Source organism: Pocillopora verrucosa, chromosome 11, assembly GCF_036669915.1.
Source record: "Pocillopora verrucosa isolate sample1 chromosome 11, ASM3666991v2, whole genome shotgun sequence".
Taxonomy (NCBI): Eukaryota; Metazoa; Cnidaria; class Anthozoa; order Scleractinia; family Pocilloporidae; genus Pocillopora; species Pocillopora verrucosa.
Genome location: NC_089322.1, coordinates 7,444,484 through 7,466,768, shown reverse-complemented (window position 1 = coordinate 7,466,768; position 22,285 = coordinate 7,444,484). Strand labels below are relative to the sequence as shown.

Here is a 22,285-nt window from a genome sequence, read left to right as displayed (position 1 = left end):
GAAAGGCCATTACTTCGTTCTTAGGGTAAAACGACACATCTTCGGCAAAGCGCAAAGTTTTCAAATAAATAAAGTAAATCCTGCGGTAATTAACTGAAGAGAAAAAAAATTAGAAACTTGCGCTCGCCGTTCGGCATCATTTGAAAACTTTCTAGGCAAAACAAAATACGTAAGGTAACTTCTTTTCCCATAACACCACGATTGTAGTAAACTTTCAAACGAAAGGATAAGAAATAACTTGAAGAATACAAACACTTTGCAATATTATTCGAGCGATGAACCGGCGTAAGAGTTTTTAGGTGATGAATGCCAGAGTTAATGTTTAACAGAAACGTGATCAGTTGAATTAAAAACTGAAGCTAATATCAAACGTTGATTGGTAAAAAAAAAGTTTGAATTTTTTTCTGAGTTTTAGCGTAAGAGAAAACCCAGATAGGACACGGCTTACCTCCTCTTCTTTCGCGGATCCTTTGCAGTTCGCTTCTCTTTGTTGACGACCTCTTTTCTGTCTGCTTCAGAAGCGACTTGTATTTCCTTCTCGCGTTGCTCTTCGCTAGAAACTCGCCTTTTAACTTATGCCCTTTATTGTCCTCTTTCGTGTTCCTCTCGCCGTATTCTGCCTATTTTGGCGTCCTTTGTAACTTTCTTGCGCGATTTTCTGGACTCCCTTTAAGCCGTTTACTTGTTGCTTTCTTTGGTCGCTCTGTCTCTTTATATCCAGCCTATTTTCAAGTAAAACCCTCTCTCCACGAACTTGTATTATGACAATTTCCTCCGGTTGACAAAGCTTATTGTTGTCTTACGAGTTGTTTAGAAATTGCAAAATACTGAGAATTACTGTTCAACTACATCCTGACCAGTTTGATTTCCCGCTCAAAACGCGGGTGGCAAAGTTCATCTGCTAGCTCACGTGAAGCCCTCGTGCAATGCCTAACCGTGTGCCCGCAGTACGCTACACTGCAGCTCGACGTTCGAGTATGCGCACTTTATCGTCATCTGACAATGTCTCTCGGCGCACACCAATGGGGTATCCAAGTTACGCACGCAATCGCGCCTGCGCATTACCTTCTCCCTCGCCCTTCCATTACGAATGGCTAAGATAGTGCCCGTGGTACAGTTGGCCGCGCATGCTAAAAGTAGCACCTTGTACGGTCGTACGGTCGTACGGTCGTACGGTCGTACAACCAAATTTTTTTGGCTTCATGGGTTACTACTATTTTGTATAGTTATGGGGCTACGCTCTGCGAGCTCCGCTATTACAAGGGAAAGTAAACCTATAATGTGTGGAATCGATTGTACGCACAGTATTTATTTGGGAGAGTATTGGATTGGTTACTACTGTGTGAGTCATTGGTTCAAATTGTTAGGGCTAAAAAGAATAAGAAGATTCAATCCGAGACAAAGAAGACACTCGATTACGATACACCCGGTGTCGTCGGCAGTCTAGGGAGCGTGTCTCAATATGCTCAAGCTAAAGGTATTTCACGTCTCAAAGCGAAAAAGAATTAGAGAAGAATCTTGCCTATACGCTTCATAAACCGCGTTGTTTCAACTGTTTTCGTCTTTAACATTGTCCAATAGTGGGTAGCTGATTTGGTGGAAGTGCAAACTCTGGCAAAACAGCATAAAGGATTCAGATACATTCTGGTCGTTATTGACGCGTTTTACAAATGCGCATGGGCTCAACCTATCAAAAAGGAGACAGGAAAAGACGTCGCTGAAGCATTTGTCAAGATCCTCAAATCTGCTAAGAGACGTAAACCTCAAACCTTACAGACAGGTGCAGGAAAGGAATTTTACAATCAAGTCTTTCAGACTCTGATGAAACAGCAGAACATTCATCATTTTTCCACCCACGGAAATGCCAAAGCCAGTATTGTCGAACGATTTAATAGAACTATGAAATCTAAAATGTACAAATATTTTACAGCGCCTAATACCTTACAGTATGTAGACAACTTACCGAAACTCGTGTATCAATATAATCACACATATCATAGAAGTATTCGTATGACTCCCGCCAAAGTCACTATGTTCAATCCCAAAGAAGTTTGGGAAAATTTGTATGGCAAGAATGTGAATCTCAGGAAAAAACCTTCTGCCTTTAAAGTGGGGGATAAAGTGAGATTGAATTAAAAATTTAGACCTCTCAAAAAAGGATACTTACCCGGTTAGACTGAAGAAGTGTTTGTGGTACGCAAAGTCTTACCGGGTATGACCACCACCTATAAAGTGTAAGACCTCGACGACACACCTTTGCAGGGTACGTTTTACGCCTGGTATTTACAAAAAGTACAATTGGACGAATCCTCGTATCTTAGAGTGGAGAAAGTCTTGAAACGACAAAAAGATAAATTGTACGTCAAATGGAAAGGATATCCTGCTAAATATAACAGTTGGATCCATAAAAGAGATTTAAAGTGACGTGTGTACTCGTACTTGACACACCGTCACGAGAGGAGGTAGTTTGAAACGTTTCAAAGTGTATACTCTAGCAAGTGGGGGTCCGAATGAAACGGGAGGTGGTATTTTTTGTTGGAGTGCGCCACCCCCGTTCTATGGACCAGGTGTACCAGGTGTACCAGGCGACATTCCACCACAAGTAAGAGGTAGTATGAGACAAGATTTTTTTAAGGAAGTGAAGAAAGGATTTAAAAGTGGATTGAAGAAGCGATCCCTGTCAGAAGTGGGACGTGGAGCGAAGAGAGATACTTCTACAGCACTCAAGAACGAAGTGAAACGAAAAATCAGGAGAAAGTTGAACGATGTCTTTGGAGCCTAAAAAATCACTCGTATCAGTACTGCACGTAGTAGTGCCCCTATCATTGGGGTGGGTACAGGATATTCGAATGATCCTGTGACTTCCATTTTAAAAAAGTTTAAAGGAAGACAAAGGTATCATCGTCAGCAAGGCGGTGGGTTTCTGAGGAAGAGAAAACCATTTAAGAACCGTTCTACTCGCAGACGCACCCATAAACGATGGAGACGTTGAAGTAAACACATCATCTGTAACGAGATGGCCGCGAGAACAAGCTGCTATCAATCCTAATCTCAACCTGTTCACGATTCCACCTACGGATCTTTCTACTGCCAGTTACAGGTACGTCAAAGTACCACCTCAGACAGCGAGTATTACTCCCATTCACGTTTACATAGAAAAACAATCGGATTTCATTGATCTGGAGCGGAGTTTTGTGGAATTGGATTTGGGATTCAAGACGACGGGAAATGCTAACCTCACTTCACACAATGACACTGTGAATCGCATGACTACTCCAGCCAATAACCTGGCGCACACATTCTTCAGCTTCACCCTTCTCACAGAACAAGTGGACATGTACCATCTCAAAGCCTACATACAGACGGTGTTGAATTACGACAGAGATGATGGAGAGACCATTCTTCAACGCACAGGTTGGAGGGATGAAATCGATTCGCCCGTGACAATCGGCAAACAAAACTTGCCCCGAGAACCAAGTAAAATACCAGTAACGACTTCCACGTTTAACTGCATGGAATTGTCCATAATTCTGATTGCCCGATTGCCTGATTGTCTGTTTACTTCTATGATTAGCTATTTGTAGGCTGGCTGTGGCTGGTAACGAGTACTTTACTTTGTTTTGGCGGACCTCATTTGAAAACCGTTTTAATATCATTACGTAAAGATCATTTAGTTCCCAGACCAGGGGAGTAAATATAGCAGAATCCAAAAGATGGTTTTATACCTGTCAAGCTGATCGGTCAATATTTTCCAAGTTTCAGATGCCGGGGAACATTTTTGCAGGTTTGTTCTGTTAATGAAAAGTTTGAAAAATTCAGAAGACAAGTATGATAGATAGTGATGGACCAAAAAGTAACATATTTCCTGTAAAATTCAGAAACGACAATTTGGGTAAACATGGTATGAAAACCAGATCCCCATGCTACTCCATACCTTACACAGAAAAACTGCCTCAACTTGTCCGAGTAATCATCTGGATATGAGCCTTCAAAGAAGAAAACGTAAACTCATAAAAGAACTTGTAACTGTTTAAGAATGGCTGCCTGTCAGGATCGAGAATTGTCCGTCAACGACCATTTTGGTGAATTGCTCATATTTTGCTCAAAGATACCCTTTGATAAACTATTTTCAAAAATCATGTTTTTAAGTTTCAGCGATTATTAAATTTTCATAAATTTGCGAAAATCTGAAAACGCGGTTTTCAGGCTTCCGGAGCTCAGGCTCCGCATGACGCACAGTCAAAAATTAACTGCAAAAACCAAGCCCCGTTTAAGGATGAAAATGGAATCAATCAACACCAAATTTCACACGATTTTAGGACAGCTATTCTCATTCAATTCTAGTGAGTGATTTTTTTTGGGCACATCGATTTTGGGATTACTTAAGCCCTTGAAAGAACATCCTCACAGACCGCGTAAAATGGCAGCGAAAAACGGGTGATATTTCACGCGAAAAAAATGTACCTGGTACCACATATTTTAGATTTTCAACAACATATTCGTGAAATATTGCTATTTTCCATTCACTGTGGAAAGTGTGATGCTCGGAATCGCATTGCTTCCCTTCGAAAATGGCAGAAGTGTTTGTGGCTTGAGCGAGCAAAATGATGCAAAGTGTGTAAACAAACAACAAGGTAATTTAATCATATCGAGTTGTTAAATCTCCAAATTAAATCCGGCCTCTGCTGTGTCGGTTTGTAGCTCGAAAAATGTAAAGTGACAAGTAAATTATTCCGTAAGATATTTGAAAAGGTTCTACAAAATATTTTTTGGCTAAAAATCTGCAAGTGAAGTACATATTACATTAGCACCAACTCACATTCAAGTAATGCAAAAGATACATTCGAGAGAAGCTACTTAGTAGATTAGTACTTGATTCCATGCTGATAAATTAGATATTTTGTTATCTTTTACTTTAAGAACTCATTTTCTGTAGGTTTAAATACATGGAAAGGCGACTTTTGACCTTCAAAGTAATTAAATGCAAGGCGACGGTTCTTGTTATCCTAGTGATTATAAATGTCACGCAACGTAACGCCATTGGAAACGTGTAGGGGGTGCTGAAACATACCTGCGTAGAAACCGCAAATGAAATAATTATGTCGTTAAATTATAGAAAGAAATCCCGCATTTCAAAATGAGCGGAAAGAAATGTAGGTTGAATACTCTCACGTCTGTCAGTTTGCATGTGTCGGCTACCAGATGAGTAAACTTCATTACCGATGTGAAGACCAGAAAAGGAAAGTGAGGGTCAATATTGGCATGATTAAAAGAAAAACAGAACAAAACGAAAGAACTTCTAATTACTCTACGAGCTTTATAAATGAGATAACTAGTAACTGACGATTAGGAACGAGTCACCGTTAATTCGTTTCTTCCTCACTTTTCTATTCTGCTGAACTAAAGAGAAAGTCAGCATCACGATGACTTTTGGCAAGTACATTTGCTGACAATCTCTTTTAGTAGAGCCAAGTACGGGGCCTTTTTACGCATGGGCTTTGATGGTATATGGTTTGCACATCGTCTGGCGTTTCTTCGATGGTATCCAGAGAAACCACTCGTACACCTTCCAGACCGCCATGGGATAGCAGAGCTTCCTTCAGGTCGCTGGCGGTGCAGACATCGTGGCCTTCATTAATAAACGCCCTAATGTGGCCTTTACAGCTCGCAGCTAGTCGATCTGCAGCCCCTTTCCCGCCTTTCGGGTCGCTGAAATCAACGCGGACTATCTTCACCCCGGTGTTCGCTGAAATTTCTTGGCACTTCGTTAACGTGCGGGAGGAGTGGTAACAGCCGGCTTTATCTTGCCTGAAGTAAGCCTTGTTGATTTCAGGATACTCTTGCTTCAATGTGGCTAGAACATGTTGCATAATCGCGGTAACAGCAGAACTTCCTTGGGTACAGGACTGAATCACATGGATAAAGGCTTGCCACTGTAGCACACCCTCTATTCGTCTGTATACCACAGATATGTGCCAAGAAATACCCCGCTCACCAAACCAGTCTGTCTGTGACTCGCGATATCTCTGAGGCAAGAACTTCATGGCCCAGTCATTTACAATGAATACTGTTCCAGAATTAAGGGCATCGATGACGTCCAAACGAGCCTGATCTTGATGGGTCGACCTCAGCAAATGGTACTTCCATGACTGGATGGCAAGCGTAGCAGAGCTAACGAGAAACAAAGCTTCGTCTTTGTCTTCTTCTGTGGTAAAAGATGCTTCATCGACCGCAGTAGATATGTCGTTCAGGGTCGAATGCAAGCTTTCACATTGGTCACAGAGCTCGTCATGGTTGTGTTTGCATTGCTGCCGCAGGTCAGAATCTTCGGTGTCACTCAGAGCAAATACACTGCAATGACTTGCAACGGGAGAAGAAGAGATCACGTGAACCTGAGTGAAAATAGGAAACACAGCTTGACACAAAGCATGGATTACCATGTTACTGCAACATTAACGACAAAAAATATATGCAATATGTATGCTTCATGTTATCTAAATCGAATAACCTCAATAATCTGAGAAGATAAAATCTATTACAAAGCATAATTTATACTGATAAAAAACGAATACCAAGAGCAAAAACCGACGTATATTTCCCAGTCAGGGTGGACCTGTCATTGGAACGGTGCTATACTTCCATCTATTTGCGAAATAAGATCACCCTGCTTGAAAAACATAATCCAATTTTCTTGGAACTCTTGACACTTTCGGTTGCTTACCTTGAAATCACCCTTCAGGTAGAATTTGGCCACCTTTAATGATTTCACGTATCGCACTTGCCACTCCTTTCCAAGACCAAGCTCCCCCAATTGAAGAACCAAGCCTTCTAGTTCATCGAACGCACGCGCCCCGTCTGCTGCAAAATAGTCAAGGCCTTGGAGAGACTTTCTGGTCGAGGCCTTGCATTCATTTAAAACACGCAGCATCGTCCGCTCGCTGAACGCCTCAAATCCAGTCTCTTTGCAGTACTGGGTATACTGACGCACTATCCTTTGCGGTATCATGGTGCGAATAACATTGGGTACTTCAACCAGTTGTCCAGAGGAGAGCTTCAGTGTTTTTTGTCCAAATGGCAGATCTTGCACCAAATGGGGGCTTGTTATATAAGATAAGAAGTGATCCAGTTGTCTTGGGTCGACTCTTATCTTTGATGAAGGCTGGGGGGTCACTGAAGCGCCGCTTCCGTGCTGAAGACGATGCAGATTAGCTATGGTAAAACGATATCTACTTAAGCCAGGTATGAATCTCGAGATATCATTATAATTGGAAACACCACACATCATCGAAAGAATTTGTCGTCTTGTGTCCCACCCATGGGCTTTGTCATATGCCTCAGCTAAGACCTGGAGGTAGCATTTGGAAGTTTCGGAGAGTTCGTCCAGCCCGAGTGCTTCGTTCATGGCAGGATAAGAGACGACTGCTTGCCAAAGAGAACCTGCACAACTGGGTGTTAGGTCGTGGAGCACAGAAGAAAAAATCTCTGCGGTTCGTCTAGTATGCCGAAGCTTAGTGCTGTCACTGGCCTTTTCCCACTCAACCCAAGGTTGAGAGACAGGTTCAATGTTTTTGGACACCAGATACTCGTTCAACTTTTCACGGGAATTTGGCTTTGAGGTGATGCTCTCTTCACTCGTTGAGGAGACGAGGCTTGCAGTATCGGGACTGAGAAACGTCTCATCATCTTTCAACCCCTGGGATGATATTTCCAGAAACATCAAGTCCGTCTCTAGACCATCAGAAGATGACTCACTGCCAGCACTTGATTCCTCTCCTGGACGGTCTGTTTCCATCTCATGAACCTACGAAAAGGTTTGCTCTATAAGCATCAAATCTCTAAAACCGATTTCTTTGTATATGTTTGTAGGGAATCAGTTTCGGGTAATAAAAAATCTCAGCAGCACCAGGTACTGTTGCGGGACATCCAGAAAACAAACAAATGTGAGACAGGAATTAGCCTACCAAAGTGCGGCATAGCACCCCTCCCCTTTCCCACCCCTCAAATAAAAAAAAGTGACCGAAAAGCAGTGAGTTTACTGGTCAACGAAGGAGCCTTGTCCCAGATTAACAACTGTGTTTGTCACGCTGTGTTTGTGTTTGTCACGTGTTTTTTCTTCCTCGATTTTTTTTCTAATTTCTATGCTCTTCTAAAAATGACTATTTTCCTTTTAAAAAACAAGATTGAGATCATCAATTCATATTTGAAGCTTACCATTGTCTGTTGTTCAGGTATCTGCACCACTCGAGGCTCTTTAGGGGTAGACACAGTACTTGCTCCAGCGCCCTCCACCGGCGTCTGTTCATCTGCAACTTGCCTGCAGGTAAACTCGTCGCATCGCCTACAAATTGCTTTTATTAAAAAAAAGCAAAGTAAATAACTCATATCAACTACTATTTCTAGGTATAAAGTAATCAATCTGTCATCAATCAATGGATTAGCTTCTCAGACGAGAAAAAAACGTTGGCAATATAAATTGCAAAGTTTCCTGACAAATATAAAATTTGCTAGCTTGAGAAAGTTGAAACTTATAGTGCTTTTTTTTTGTGTAAGGTATTACAAATAAACGTGAGAAAAAGCAATTTCATGAGAACATTTATCAACAGAAGCAATTCAACTTACGCGACCCAACTGAAACTAAGGTGTTGGTGTTGCAAAAAATATACATCGATTTTCGGCTATCCACACGGTTGCTTCCTTTGGCACTTGAGGACTTATGTGTCGCTAGATCCTTTGGAATTGCACAAAGGGTTTTCCTAGTCCTCCAACGTATGCCAAAGTCTGCCCTATGGCGTGGGCAAATAGTCAGGGTAAGATGCTTTTGCTCAAATGAGAAAACACCTGTAAAAAATATAACACCAATTAAATCTGTTGCAGCACTCATTCATAAGCACAATGAAGTTACCTGAAAACACACAAAATCGATATTTACCGGCACTGGCTAATAGCAGCTTCATTTCAGTTCTAGAACCTTCATCTGCACTCAGTCCAAGAGTCGATAGATGTCCAGTTACATCTTTCGTGCAATCCTCGAGTGTAATGCATTCCACCTGACCAGGATAATCAGGAGATCGCCCGCAAGGGGTCACCTTACCAACTAGCGTTATATAGCTACAGAGAGCCATAAAATGACAAGAAATAATAACTTCTGATGAGAGCACGTATGAAAGCTCAAGACTCGTCCGTGAAATAACTTTCCTTAGATCTGTTACGAAATTTCAACCATTTGCGCAAGAGCTTCGTGGGCAGTGATGACGTGACAGGCTTTACCACGAGAGAAAATTGTGTTTGAATTACAGCATCTTAGTCAAGATGGTGCGAGATGTTGGAAGCTCAATGAAAATACATCTGAGATTGAAGTATAATAGTGTTATCGTGTAGTTATCAGACTTTTAGTAAAGTTTTTGTTTTCAGTCTTTGGTATATTTCATGATGACAGCCCATTTAGGGTCTCATGTGGTGCGGCCAGTGTTTGTTGGGACCGGATGTCGGTTAATTATGATAAATAGGAACAATTCGCGTTAATACACTGAACTGCTTGTAAAGAATGCTGTTCTCCTTCTGTATTCGCTGGAATTCTTGATTTATATATACATATATATCTAAAACAAACTAAAACAAAGCCCTTGCAGCTGAAATGTTTAAGAGTCATTCAACAGACTGATCAATTGTCACAATTTTCGTAATCGTAATACTTGTAATGGTGATCGATGAAATGACTGTAAGAACATTTTCGACGGTGATTTTATTTTCTCTCAGCTCTCACACAACTCTGAATGTACGACTTCACTATAACTCAATATTTTGTGGAATACAAGTCAAACATTTCCGGAATTAAAGTTTATTTTAAAACCTTTTTCCACCAGGGAAGGAATGATAAGATTAGCGTTTGTTTACACAACACACATCATTTTGCTCGCTCTGGACACAAACATTTGTGGTATTTTCGAAGGGAAGCGGTCCGATTCAAAGCATCAAAGTTTACTCAGGAAATAAATAGTATCATTATATTACGAATATCAAGTTAAAAAATTTAAAAATGAGGTACCAGGTACACTTTTATCGCGTTAAATTTAACCTATTTTTTGCTCTCATATCAAGCGCTATTTGAGGGTGTTGCTAAGAAGACTTAAAAATTCTCAGTATCAATGTGTACAGAAAAATTAACATAGTGAAAATGGATGGGAAGGCTTTTTCTTATATCGTGTGAAGTTTGGTGTTAATTGAATTCATTTTAAGCCTTCAACGGAGCTTGGTTTTTGCAGTGAATTTTGGACAATTTGATAGGCGGAAAACCGCACTTAAACCGCGTTTTCAAATTTTCGCCAATTTCTAAAAATTTAATAATCGTCGGAACTTTTAAACTTGATTTTTGAAAATAGTTTACCAAAGGGTATCGTTGGGCAAAATATGAGCAATTCACCAAAATGGTCGTTGACGGACGATTCTCGATCCTAACAGGCAGCCATTCTTAAGTAACTTGTGTGTACCTTTCTGAACTTCAGTTGTGGTACTATAATTTCCGCTTAAGCAATTCAAAAAATTTATCAAAATATAATCCAAAGTCAAGTGGGGCAAAATACAATGGAGGTCATTCATTTGTTATGATTATTTTTGGTCGTTAAAGGTGAACCATCCCAAATAAGATCACAGCCGACCGAGTTGCAAGATAAAAAAGACTGGTTAGAGGTCAACAACAACTAGGCATTCCACGAGAAATTTGATATTAGCCTGGGACTTAGCGCGTGTTGTGTTGGAACTCGCCATGTGACTAAACTTCGTCGTAAATGTAGTTTACACACAGGAATTACATCTGATCTCGACACAGTCGACAAAATCATTTGCAGTAATATCAAAGTAATTATGCAGACAAAAGCGAGATCACTTTTGAAGAGGAAGACCGTTTAATCCTGTATCATTATATCTTTCGGATCAAAATGGCGGGCTTTTTGTTACGATATGTACAATTTGATTGACTGCTTACCTTACCTCCGCAATAGCCGTTAACAATGGCTTGTAATTATAGGCGTTTAGTGTTAACTTGTAAAACTCCCTGAAGAAGTTTACGACAGTTAGACGAAACGCGTCAGAGAATAAACTACTGTTCACACAACGCTGCTAACTAGTTTAGTTTTAAATTTTTTACATATTGTTTAAAAAATTATTAAAAATTATTGAAAAAAATTTAATAAAAATTTGAGTCGGAGCTATTCTTGTCAGCGGTGAAATACAGGAATGGCTCCAGTCTCTGGTCGTCCGCCTGAACTGACTAACTGAGTTTAGTCAGCGGAGCTAATCAGCAGATGACTTTCTCATCGCCGGAATATTGCTGTATGACCTCGCTGAACAAGAAAGGCTGCTTTCCCTTCGCTAGGTAAGTAACCATTTCTTGTTTGACACATCGATGTTTTCACTCGCATTGATATTTCATTGTTCTACTTCGAGACACGCGGTTAACAATACTCACGAAGAAGGAGTTAAGATATAACATATTAACTTTTACTATTTTTATCATCCAATTACAGATCGGAGCCATTCCTGTATTTAGTCGCTAGTGTTTCTTGTAGTATAGAACAACACGAAACATGGTGTCAGGAGTAAAGTTATACCGTGCTCGTAAGTTAAATTCAAGTTAAATTACTTCGAAAAGCAAGCGAAGATGTCGGATACTGAACCAGAAATTCCTCCCACACCGAGTGCGAGTGGTACCGCTGCCGTTGTGAGTCAAGCACGTGGTCCCCGATTCGTGCCGTCGAATTTTCCAGTGCCTCAAGTAATGGTCTGCAAGGGGGATAAAGCGTCTAATTGGGAGTTCTTCCGACAACAGTACGAAGATTACAAAATTGCCACGGAACTCTCTCAGCGGCAAATGTCAGTTCGCCTGGCTTCCCTTCGTTCGATTATGGGAAAAGAATGTTTACAAATTTTAAGAAATTTGAGCTTGACTGCCGAACAACAAGCAACCGTGAAAGGATGTTTGGATGGTTTGGAAGCGCACTTTAAGCCTCAGCGAAATGTTGTGTATGAAATATACGTGTTCAACAGCTGTGTACAAAGTGTAGAAGAAAGTGTGGACGTCTAAGTCAATCGACTTCGAAAACTCGCTTCATCTTGTGAATTTGACGCGTTAACTGACGAATTAATTCGCGATCGGCTTGTCATTGGAGTGAAAGATAGGGATTTGAAAGGCAGACTACTCAGGCAGAAAGGTTTGTCGTTGCAAAAAGCCATAGAAATGTGTAAATCAAACGAAATTACGAAGCAGCAATTGAAGAGCCTGGAAAACGAAGAAAAGAAACCTCATGAATAAGTCAACATGTGAAAACAAAGTGGCCGCCGCTCGTCAAGAACAACAAAGAAACCGCCCGCACAAGACTTGAAAAAGAAAACACCCGACTTCAAAACCAAACCCGAGAAGGGAAACTCGAAGCGAAAATGCAAGTATTGTGGTAAACAGATGCACAACAAGAGGCAAGATTGTCCTGCTTTCGGCTCAACGTGCCACAAGTGCAAGAAAAGCAACCATTTCGCGTCGGTCTGTAATTCAACGCGACGAGATCAAGTTAATACTCTCGAAGATGAAAACGACTCGGATTCTGATCACTCAGTTCTCACAGTGGATGTAGTCTCCGCAATCGCCGGTAAAGGTAAACAAGTCCTTGCCAAGTTAACATTCTGCATTCAAGACAAATACAAGACGTCTATGGAGTGCCAACTAGACACCGGTGCCTCGTGCAACGTGATCAGTCATCGAGATCTGTCTATTCTGTTGCAGAACGGATCACCTCCACTTAACCACAGTTCAGTCAAGCTTAGATTGTTTGATGGATCAATCATGCGCACCCTAGAAACACACCTAACTGCAGAACATGAAGGAAAATGCCACACCCTAAAGTTTCAAGTGGTTGACTGTAAACCTTTGCTATCTGCTGAAGCCTGTGAGCGAATGGGTCTTCTGAAGTTCAACTTCACCCCTCCGGAACGTGTGAACATGGTGGAAAATATGGCAGACCTCCCTCTTACAAAGGAAAAGATCTTAAGCAGTTACAAACATGTTTTTGATGGCGTAGGACACATAGGTAACTCCTCGTTGGTAACAGTCGACAACATAAAACCAATCCAACCCACACCCAGACGTGTACCAGTCGCGCTTCGCGACGAGGTAAAAGACAAGCTGTCAGACCTGGAGAAGAGAGGCATCATTCAGAAGGTAACTCAACCTACGGAATGGATTAGTAGTATGGTGGTTGTAGCAAAACCGGGCAAAATAAGGATATGCTTGGATCCTAGAGACTTGAACAAAGCCTTGAAACGCCCCAAGTACCAGATGCCAACACTGGAGGAACTTCTTCCCAAACTAGGAAAAGCAAAGGTATTCTCCACGCTTGATGCGAAAGATGGATTCTATCAGATCGCCCTGGACAAAGAAAGTAGCATGAAAACAGCATTTTGAACCCCGTATGGACGATACCGTTACAAACGAATACCTTTTGGGATCAGCGTAGCACCCGAAGAAATCGAGTGTAAGCTTCAAGAAAGGTTAGCTGACATTCCTGGAGTGGTCGTGGTACGTGATGATATCTTAGTCATGGGATACGGAGACAGTCAAGAGGAAGCAGTGAAAGACCATGATGACAACTTGGTAAAACTTCTTCAGCGAGCGAGACAAGCAAATCTGAAGCTAAACAAGTCCAAGATGAATCTGAGAAAGCCTGAAGTATCATTTATGGGCCATGTCATCACATGCAAAGGTCTAAAACCAGATCCAAAGAAGGTGAAAGCGGTGGAAGAAATGCCCAGACCTACAAGTAAGAAGAAATTGTCAAGTCTTCTTGGTTTTGTGAACTACTTATCCAAGTTTCTACCCCGACTTGCCGAAGTAGCCAAGCCACTACGAGAACTCACATCCAAAGAAGCAAGATTTCTCTGGTCACCGCCACACGAAACTGCCTTCTCTGACATCAAGCAGCTTGTGGTCAACCATCCTGTATTAAAATTTTATGACCCTCTAGCTGAGGTGACCTTGCAATGTGACGCCAGCGAATACGGATTAGGTGCCACTCTCCTTCAAGATGGCCAACCTGTAGCATTTGTATCAAGCACTGAAAGGTCACCCACTGAAAGGAACTATGCTCAAATAGAGAAAGAGTGTCTAGCGATCGTTTTTGGATGCCAACGCTTTGACCAGTACCTTGCAAGAAAGGACAAAATCACTGTTGAATCAGATCACAAACCGTTACAAGCCATTTTTCTGAAGCCTATTCATGCAGCACCGTGCAGACTCCAAAAGATGCTCTTACGTCTATTGCGATACAACCTTGCGGTACAGTACAAGAAAGGAAGTCAAATGTACTTGGCTGATCATCTCTCAAGTGCTCCAGTAGTTGAGAGAAAAGAAGCAGATGAGCTAGATGAATTCCAAGTGTTTGCTTTGGAAGTAGAGAACCTCAACCCCTTCGATGCGATCAAGTTCTCCCCTGGGAGACTTGAACAGTTGCAAACATGCACAGCCCAAGACCCAGTTCTACTGACACTGAAGACAACTGTCATTACTGGATGGCCAGAAGTAAAAGAGCAAGTGCCCATCCCTATCAGAGATTACTGGCTTTATCGTGACAAAATCTCAGTACACAATCGAGTGCTGTTCAAGAACCACAGAGTTATCATACCAAAGCTCCTGAGAGAAGAAATCATGTCAAGGATCCACTCAAGTCATTTGGGTATAGAGTCCTGTCTGAGGAAAGCAAGAGATGTGGTATTTTGGCCGGGGATGAACAGTCAGATCAAAGAAATCGTGTCCAACTGCCATGTCTGTGCAGAATTCCAAGCACGTAATCCAAGACAACCCTTACAGACACATGAGATTCCTGAAAGACCATGGAGCAGAGTCGCAGCCGACCTCTTCATTCTTCATGGCAAGAGTTACATTGCTCTAGTGGATTACTTCTCTGACTTCATCGAAGTAGCCGAATTACCTGACACAACATCAAGTTCAGTGATACAGTTCTTAAAGGAACAATACAGTCGCCAACGTTTTGTTCATTTTTAATGTGTATTGCTGCAGTTGCATATTTAATTTGTTTTTAATTTCAAGTATCAAGTAATAGAAACTTTGATAATCATTTTATTAACAGGTCTTTTAGCATTTGCCATGGAGAGTCAGGATATTGCTGCAGTATTTGGAGAATAAAACTCTACCCTGGTAAGTCAGTATTGCGACTTTAAAGAGTGACCAGCATCTAATTTCTCCTTACAATATCTCCCCTGAATCAAACATAAAGGCAATGAGAACAAAGGAAATTATCACCAAATAAAGAAGCTTTTGACATCTTGTTGAGTAAATTCTCCAAGTCAACAACTAAAGAAATGTATAAAGAACAGTATGGAGAATATGCATACTAATGTCAGGATGTAAAGGGGTTTTTAAAATATTGCACCTTAACTTTGTGTTTAACAGCATTTGTTTTCCAAAAGTCAGAGTGTATAGTTGGGTTTTGAGTGTCTTCAGTCGTTGCAATTTTTGTTTTGAACACCTTTTGTAAACTATAAGCTGAGGATTAAATGTTGAATTTCACACATTTAGGTTCCCTGTATGCTGCAGCAGCTGCACATTTTAAAGGACTTGTCAGACCTTACACAGCCCCCCATGACAGACCTGTTAAACAGGATTATCCTGAAAGCAAAGATAAACAAGAACAAGAGCAAGAACAGTAACAGTATGTTTTAACAAGGTAAAGAAAGTGAATCTTGCTGAGCCAGGACCATCATTCACAGTGCCACAGAATGGTGAAACATCTGGTTTGTGTAATGGAGGAGTGGAAGAAGCAAAGTGAGTTGAATCTTCTAACAACATCAAGTTGATCTACATGTAAGTGTCTATTCAAACTGAGTGGTATGACTGGTTTGCAATATAAAACACCTCAAAATCTTCTAGAGTTCTTTCAGTCAACTTTTACCTTTATAAATGAGTTTTGATGAAATGATTGGTATTATCATATATTCTAGCATACATTTCATAAATTTCCAGCCAAAAAAAAAGTATATAAAAAGTATATGTCCTTTCAGAGGACTTTTTGTGTGAAACTCCGGGAGCAGGCCAGCATGTCACAGAATGGAAGATTTTGATCAGGAATAAAATGATCACTTAAACAATTGTTATCAAGAACAAAACTATTAAATGATCATCTATGAAAGTTTGACACCGAAAACTCTGTTTTAAGCCAGTTTCTTCTGAATGGACGTAATGGAATAACAAGAGCGACATTCTCTGGAAGGTGCTTTACCGAGGCAGCAACCTTCTTCAAATCTTATTGAAAGCACTTCAAGGATAAGAATAAGTTCCAATATGTACAATTGATATGACAAAAGTGAGATCTTTTGGATGGGGTCCTTGAAGCTTTCAATGGAATAAACACTAGATATCAGTAAGTGCAAATAGGGCCTTTGAGAGTTGGAGTTTATTTTTTTGTGCCTCAAAATTCCACTCTTGTGAAAAATGTTGGAAAGCTGCACTTAATGTTTTTTTTTACCCTCTGATTCCCAAAATCAGATTGTAATTCTCCCCTATATTTGCTACATCTTTGACATGTAAATTAGTTATGAGAATTTGGTGTTTAGATCAAGATAACAACTTCTGCCCGATAAGTTTGTGTATTGTTATTAGCTGTTAAGTGAATAATGTACGTATATTATTGAGAGAAGTTACATGTTGATGACTTCTGGGAGTTTAAGGGTAGCAAGTTTCACTTTCAATTTTGAACCAGGGGGATTTGATAGTACATCTAGGTGGTTACAATAACATGGATTGAAAAGTGTCCTTCCTCAAGCACTTCAGTATTTTTGTTCTTATTATCATATGTTTTTCTTCTTTTATGCCCGGGGGAGAGAGGGGAATAAGGGGAAGGAGGAAGTATGCACAAGCTAACTCAGTTTCCTTAAAATTTGGAAATATTTTCCTTTTGTTTCAGGTAAAAGTTGTCTACAAGCAAAACATCCATTGCTAGTTAAAACAAGCAAGGCCTTCCATTCCTCTGGAAATGTAATTTGTGCACCTAAGGGAGGGTACCACATAGAACCTATGTCCTTTTCCCTCTCCCCCCTGACTCTTGGCATGCAGCAGAGACTAATTCTGCAGTATCTGACTCCCTTAGGGGAATATCAGGAAGTATGTGTTGTAATTAGGTACTTGAGCATCTAATGATATATGAAGAACAGAGAGAGTCTCTCCACTGAAGTATGTGGGAAGCTTGTGGGAAAAGGGCTCTGAATCAAGGATAAATTGGAAATGTCACATAACTTGAAAATTTTGAGTTTGGACTGTTTTAACTAGTCATGCGAGAGCAAGAAATATCTTTTGGAGGAAGGGACATACATTGGCCTTGGTCAGAAGATAACGCACTCGAATCAAGAATTTTTGATCATCTGATGCGCTTTAACTGAACGTGCGCGAGCAAGAAATACTTTTTGGATGACAGGACATAAATTGGCCTTGGTCAGAAGATAATGCTTAGGGTTTTAACTAATTGGCGTGAGCAAGAAATATTTGTTGGATGAAGGGACATGCATTGGTCTTGGTCAAAAGTTAATGCACTCAGCTCTGAATTAAGAGGTCCTATTTGAGCCGTAGCAAATTTTATCAGTTGCTATGGCAACTAAAACAGTCGTGGCGTAGCCAGGAGCATTGCTTGGCTATTAATTTATCTTGACACATTTTTCTTTGAACATTTCAATTCAGCTGTTGCCGACAGTGTTTGAATCTAAAGCCCTGGATCTTGTAATGCACTACATTACATTTAAAGGCCAGATGGACCTACAACTTGTCTTTGAAGCCCTCAAGGTAGGAAGGAGACAGTAACGTCATGTTTTGTGTTGTACATCTAGAATTTCATGCAGTTACGGTTGGTTTTCACCCTCGCCGGTGTAATTACAAATAGCGTACAGCGATACGATCTTGTGAAAATCAAACCGATAGAATCAGAAGCAACATACTGATGCCACTTATGACTCCTTCGCTAATGATATGTGAAAAATAAATTGTTGGAGTTTTGAGCCATCGGTTAACTCAGTTAAGAACTGGCATTGCCTGTGATTCCGACAATCGAGTTTTCCCTGGATCATAAGCGTTGGAGTTCATAGTGGAATCGGAAGAAAAGAAATTGTTCGGAATATTCCAACTCCTATTTCGTCAAGCTTTTGGCTCCACTTAGGACTCCGACTCTCGATTTTCTCTGGGTCGCTGGCACTCCTACGACTAATGAACAATTCGATTCCAATTCTGTCTTTTGTGTAAACGAACCTTTAGACACTCTACCACATTCATCCCTCTTGAAAAGCACTACTTAAACTCTTCAACTCCCAGATCAAATTTGTAATTCTCCTTACTGTCAACCATAGAATTCTTATAATGTTAGTTCGGATAACTTAGTATTGGATCAGCTAATCCTGCCCGAATTGATAATTTTCTCTATTCTCATCACTTATCTGGTTGATATTGTATTGATATTGTAAGGAGAAATTCTGTCTTGGTCACTCGTGTAAGTTAAAGGTTAAGACAATAATGCATTGTACGGACTGAGATCTGACAAAAAAAGCCTCAGAATTTAAAACCTATTTCCTTTTATTGTCTTTTTAGTATTTGGCATCCCTTCTTTGTCATAAAAAGTTTGCCACAGAATTTGTGACCCATAACGGAGTCCAACGGTTACTAGAAGTGCCACGCCCATCGGTGGCTGCTACAGGATGTTCTATGTGTTTGTGTTATCTCGCTTACAATGAGGACGCCATGGAGAGGGTAAAAAATTTTTCCATTTTAAAAAAATGTTTTAGGTTTCCTGATTTGTAGTTGTAAGAAATGCATTATTTGGTGCAGATTTAACTTACCAATGATTTGTGAGTTATGAGCAGACCAGTTTTTTCTAAAAGAAAGAGGTAACGAGTATCATTCCGTTAAACATGAAATAACAATGAATAACACATCTCTGCTTATTTTTCATCAATCTCCCACCCCCCTCCCCCTCCCCCCTCCCCCCAAGCCATTTTACGGTCCTATTCCACTTGCGTTTGCATCTTGAAAACAACGAATATTACTGGCTGCAAACCATTCGAAAAGAATCTTTTTTTGTTTAACCTTGTTGTGGCAGCTAAGTACGCTTTCAATCCTTCGTCCCGACGGGGCAAAACTACTGAGTGATGATGAGGTGTTTGGCAGCCGGCAGACAGCAAAACACACTTGCATGGCTCTACGGAGATACTTTGATGCCCATCTTCACATCAGGGCAGATGCGCTGAGGAGATCTATTGCAAGGAACGAGGGTGGAACACCACCAGTTCCAGCGTATAAGGTGAATTTTCAAGCCTACTCCCTAATTTTAGGAGAAAATTGTATATTGTCAGATGAGCAAATTCAGTATGTTATGTTATTTAAAAGGACGACACCCGCTTGGCTGTTTTAGTTTAGAGAGGTTGGAAGTGAACTTAACCTCGGCAAAAGGTTTTTTTTTTGCAGGAATGGGGCACAGTATTTGACGGTTAACGGTTGATCCCATCCTCTTTATGTTCTACTTTTACCAGGAAAGTTTTTGAACCTCGCTTACAAACACTCCAAATCGTTTTAAATATTTACGCAGAAGATATTGTTTTTGTCTGTTTGTCTGTCAGCTTGTTTTTGTTTGTTTTTTTGTTTTTTCTGCAGTTTTGTCTCAGGTAGGCTAGCAGCTTCTACTCATCTTGTTCAATTTATGTTGATGAGTGACTGTTCTCTTTCAGGCTGCATCCCTGTCTCACAGCAGTGTAATGGAGAACTGTCAGTTGATGTTAGAGTATGCTCCAACAACACTGCGCTGGGAACCTGTTGAGGTAATAACTGAAAAATAACGCAAAAAAAAAAGCGTCTTGTGGTCGTCGTTGATTATTTCGCAGCGGCGTATCTTGGTTTATTAAGTGGAGAGCACATAGTAGTACTGAAACTCCTCTATTGAGTATTAAAGTATCTTTCTCAAGGACACGATAGAATGTTCCCTGTCAGGACTCCGACTTCGAACTCGTACGTTATGAAACCCCTCGATGGACACCATAACACCTACTTACAATGCTTTGTTGTTGTTTTTATTTTCTTCGGTTTTAATATTATTATTATTATTATTGTTATTATTATAATCGTCATAATTATTATTATTAGTATCATTATATTCATGATTCTCCTAGTTTACATATACATTTCAATCCATTAGATACGTTTCGCTCTCAGGAATAGAGTGGAGAAGTCATTTCTTATATTTGTTTGTTTGTTCGTTTCTTGTCTTTCTTTGTTTTTTAATTTCATCAACCAATGCTCATAAGCACAGACTCGCTTGTACAAATCGCTCTGTTGCCTCAAGACTGGTTCATTAGCCCTTATGTCCTTTCTGTGGACTTTTTGTTTGGATATTCCATGAAGTTGTCGAGTATGAAAATCTTTGCTACCCAAGCGGCTGGAGTTCTAATCGGATCTTGCCGATTTACCCATAACTAGTGTAAACTGGCTTCTGTCTGTGGGCTCTACACTTTCAGAATGCATACGTTTTCTCATGTTTATTAGGGATCTGTGGCAAACCACGACGGCTTAAAACGAGAACGTCACTTGAAACGTGAAATCACCAAAATTTGTTTTGTCTGAGAACGGAAATCCTGACGGCATAAGAGTAAAATTTCCATTTGGAACTCAACCCTGCTCACATATGTTATGCTGAGGTTGTGGTCTGGCACCGAAGGGACGGTAAACACATCCAGCCATTCGCAAATTCCGAACCAGAAATAAAAATTCATTAATTTAGTCGACGTCTCCCTCGGCGTTTCATTCCTGACTGCTCAAGTTCGCTATTATTTAACATTTTTTCCTTCCATCCCAAAGGTGATGAACAGACTTCAAGGCTTCACCCTGCTTAAGTTCATCTCCCTATCGTCAGACTGGGCATTGACAAATAATAGTACGTCATTGGAAAGGTCTGCCTTTAGTGTTGGTCAGCGGCTACTCGCACGATCGTACGTAGGAGACACGTTTTTGTAGTCCGCCATGTTGATTGCACTAATCACGAATAAAGGAAGTTGTGTTATTAGTATTGGCCGCTTGACTGTAGGACTGTGCTACCGGAATTGGAAATTCTCGGAAATCGTTTCAACTCAAGGAATTGATGTTTTTGATAATTCAAAAATCCATATCGTATCAGAACATTAGTTTTAGCGATTTTCTACTGCCCTCTAAAAGATACAGGTAGCGTTTTAGTATTATTGACTTAAGATTTTTCTTAATTTTTCTCACTGTATTGTAAATGCCATTTTTCGAGGCCTGTCCACTGCTCTATGTTTAAATGATCGATGGCTAATCGTTCCATATTGAATGGAAATTAATTGTTGTTACTGGCATATTTTGCTCTATTTGTGAACTCTGAGTATCTCGACAGACATTTTTTTAAATTGAAAGCGTATAAGCAGCTTGTTAATCCTCTCCATTCGTGTTCCTTTGCTCTCATTCAAGAGCGGACGCCATCCGATTAGCGGCCGACGTGACCCGCCTTGCTTTAGAGATGCTGTTTGTGTTGACAGTCGGTCCTAAGGCTCAGATGGCGCTGTGTGAAGAAGTGTAACTTCCTTCAGGCGAACAACAGAAAGGAATGAGGTATGATTTACGGAAAAATAATTAACTTAGACGTGAAGTAAAACTCGAAAATTCCCACCAAAATTCCTTGGTGATCATCATAAGGAGTAGTTATGTTCTTAGTCGGTTTATTTTAATGACCCGTGATAACATTTGGTAACGAGAGGTTAGAAGGCTTATATACTCTCTATTTAGTCAGCTTAAGAAATCTTTTTTTCCAAGCTTCTGCTGCGTTGCGCCGAAGGGAGTTTACTCAACGACTCTGAGGTGTAGAAAGCCGCTCTGTACGTCATTTTTAACTGTGTGTGCGGTCCTCGAGTCAGGGTAAGTAGCTAGTGCACATTTTGATTGAGTTCCCTCTCTCCCGCATGAGTTCCTCAAAGTTTTCTCGCGCAAAAAAAGCAACAACAACAACAAAAACAAACAAGCAAAAACAAATAAGAAACAGAGTTACAGGCGTAGTTTGTTGGGTAGAGCAAGCGACAATTCTTCATTTTGAAACTGACTTGATAATGATAAAGTTGCGTAAAGTTGAGTCAATATCGGAGTCAACACAATAATCTTCGCTTACCTCTGCACGGTTCCTCAACCCCCCCCCCCCCCTCCCTCCCCTCTCTCAACGCGTTTCTCCTCCCAGTCCTAGGCTAATAAGACTTC

At 40.6% G+C, this 22,285-nt stretch overlaps 3 protein-coding genes across 3 annotated transcripts in view; 2 read left to right on the top strand and 1 right to left on the bottom strand.

Annotated features, from left to right (window-relative positions):
• The window catches only part of LOC131799939 (DDB1- and CUL4-associated factor 1), a 159,570-nt gene that overhangs the window by 125,677 nt on the left and 11,608 nt on the right, over positions 1–22,285 (top strand). The window lies entirely within an intron of this gene.
• Positions 5,460–7,282, bottom strand: LOC136284428 (uncharacterized). The gene is made up of 2 exons (XM_066174767.1): positions 6,722–7,282; positions 5,460–6,392 (listed from the first exon to the last, which is right to left on the bottom strand). The coding sequence occupies exons 1-2, from the start codon at positions 7,280–7,282 to the stop codon at positions 5,460–5,462; spliced, it is 1,494 nt and encodes a 497-aa protein (XP_066030864.1).
• On the top strand, positions 18,768–21,617 carry LOC131771823 (DDB1- and CUL4-associated factor 1-like). Its single transcript, XM_066174766.1, has 5 exons — positions 18,768–18,787; positions 19,106–19,337; positions 19,762–19,851; positions 20,885–20,976; positions 21,509–21,617. The coding sequence occupies exons 1-5, from the start codon at positions 18,768–18,770 to the stop codon at positions 21,615–21,617; spliced, it is 543 nt and encodes a 180-aa protein (XP_066030863.1).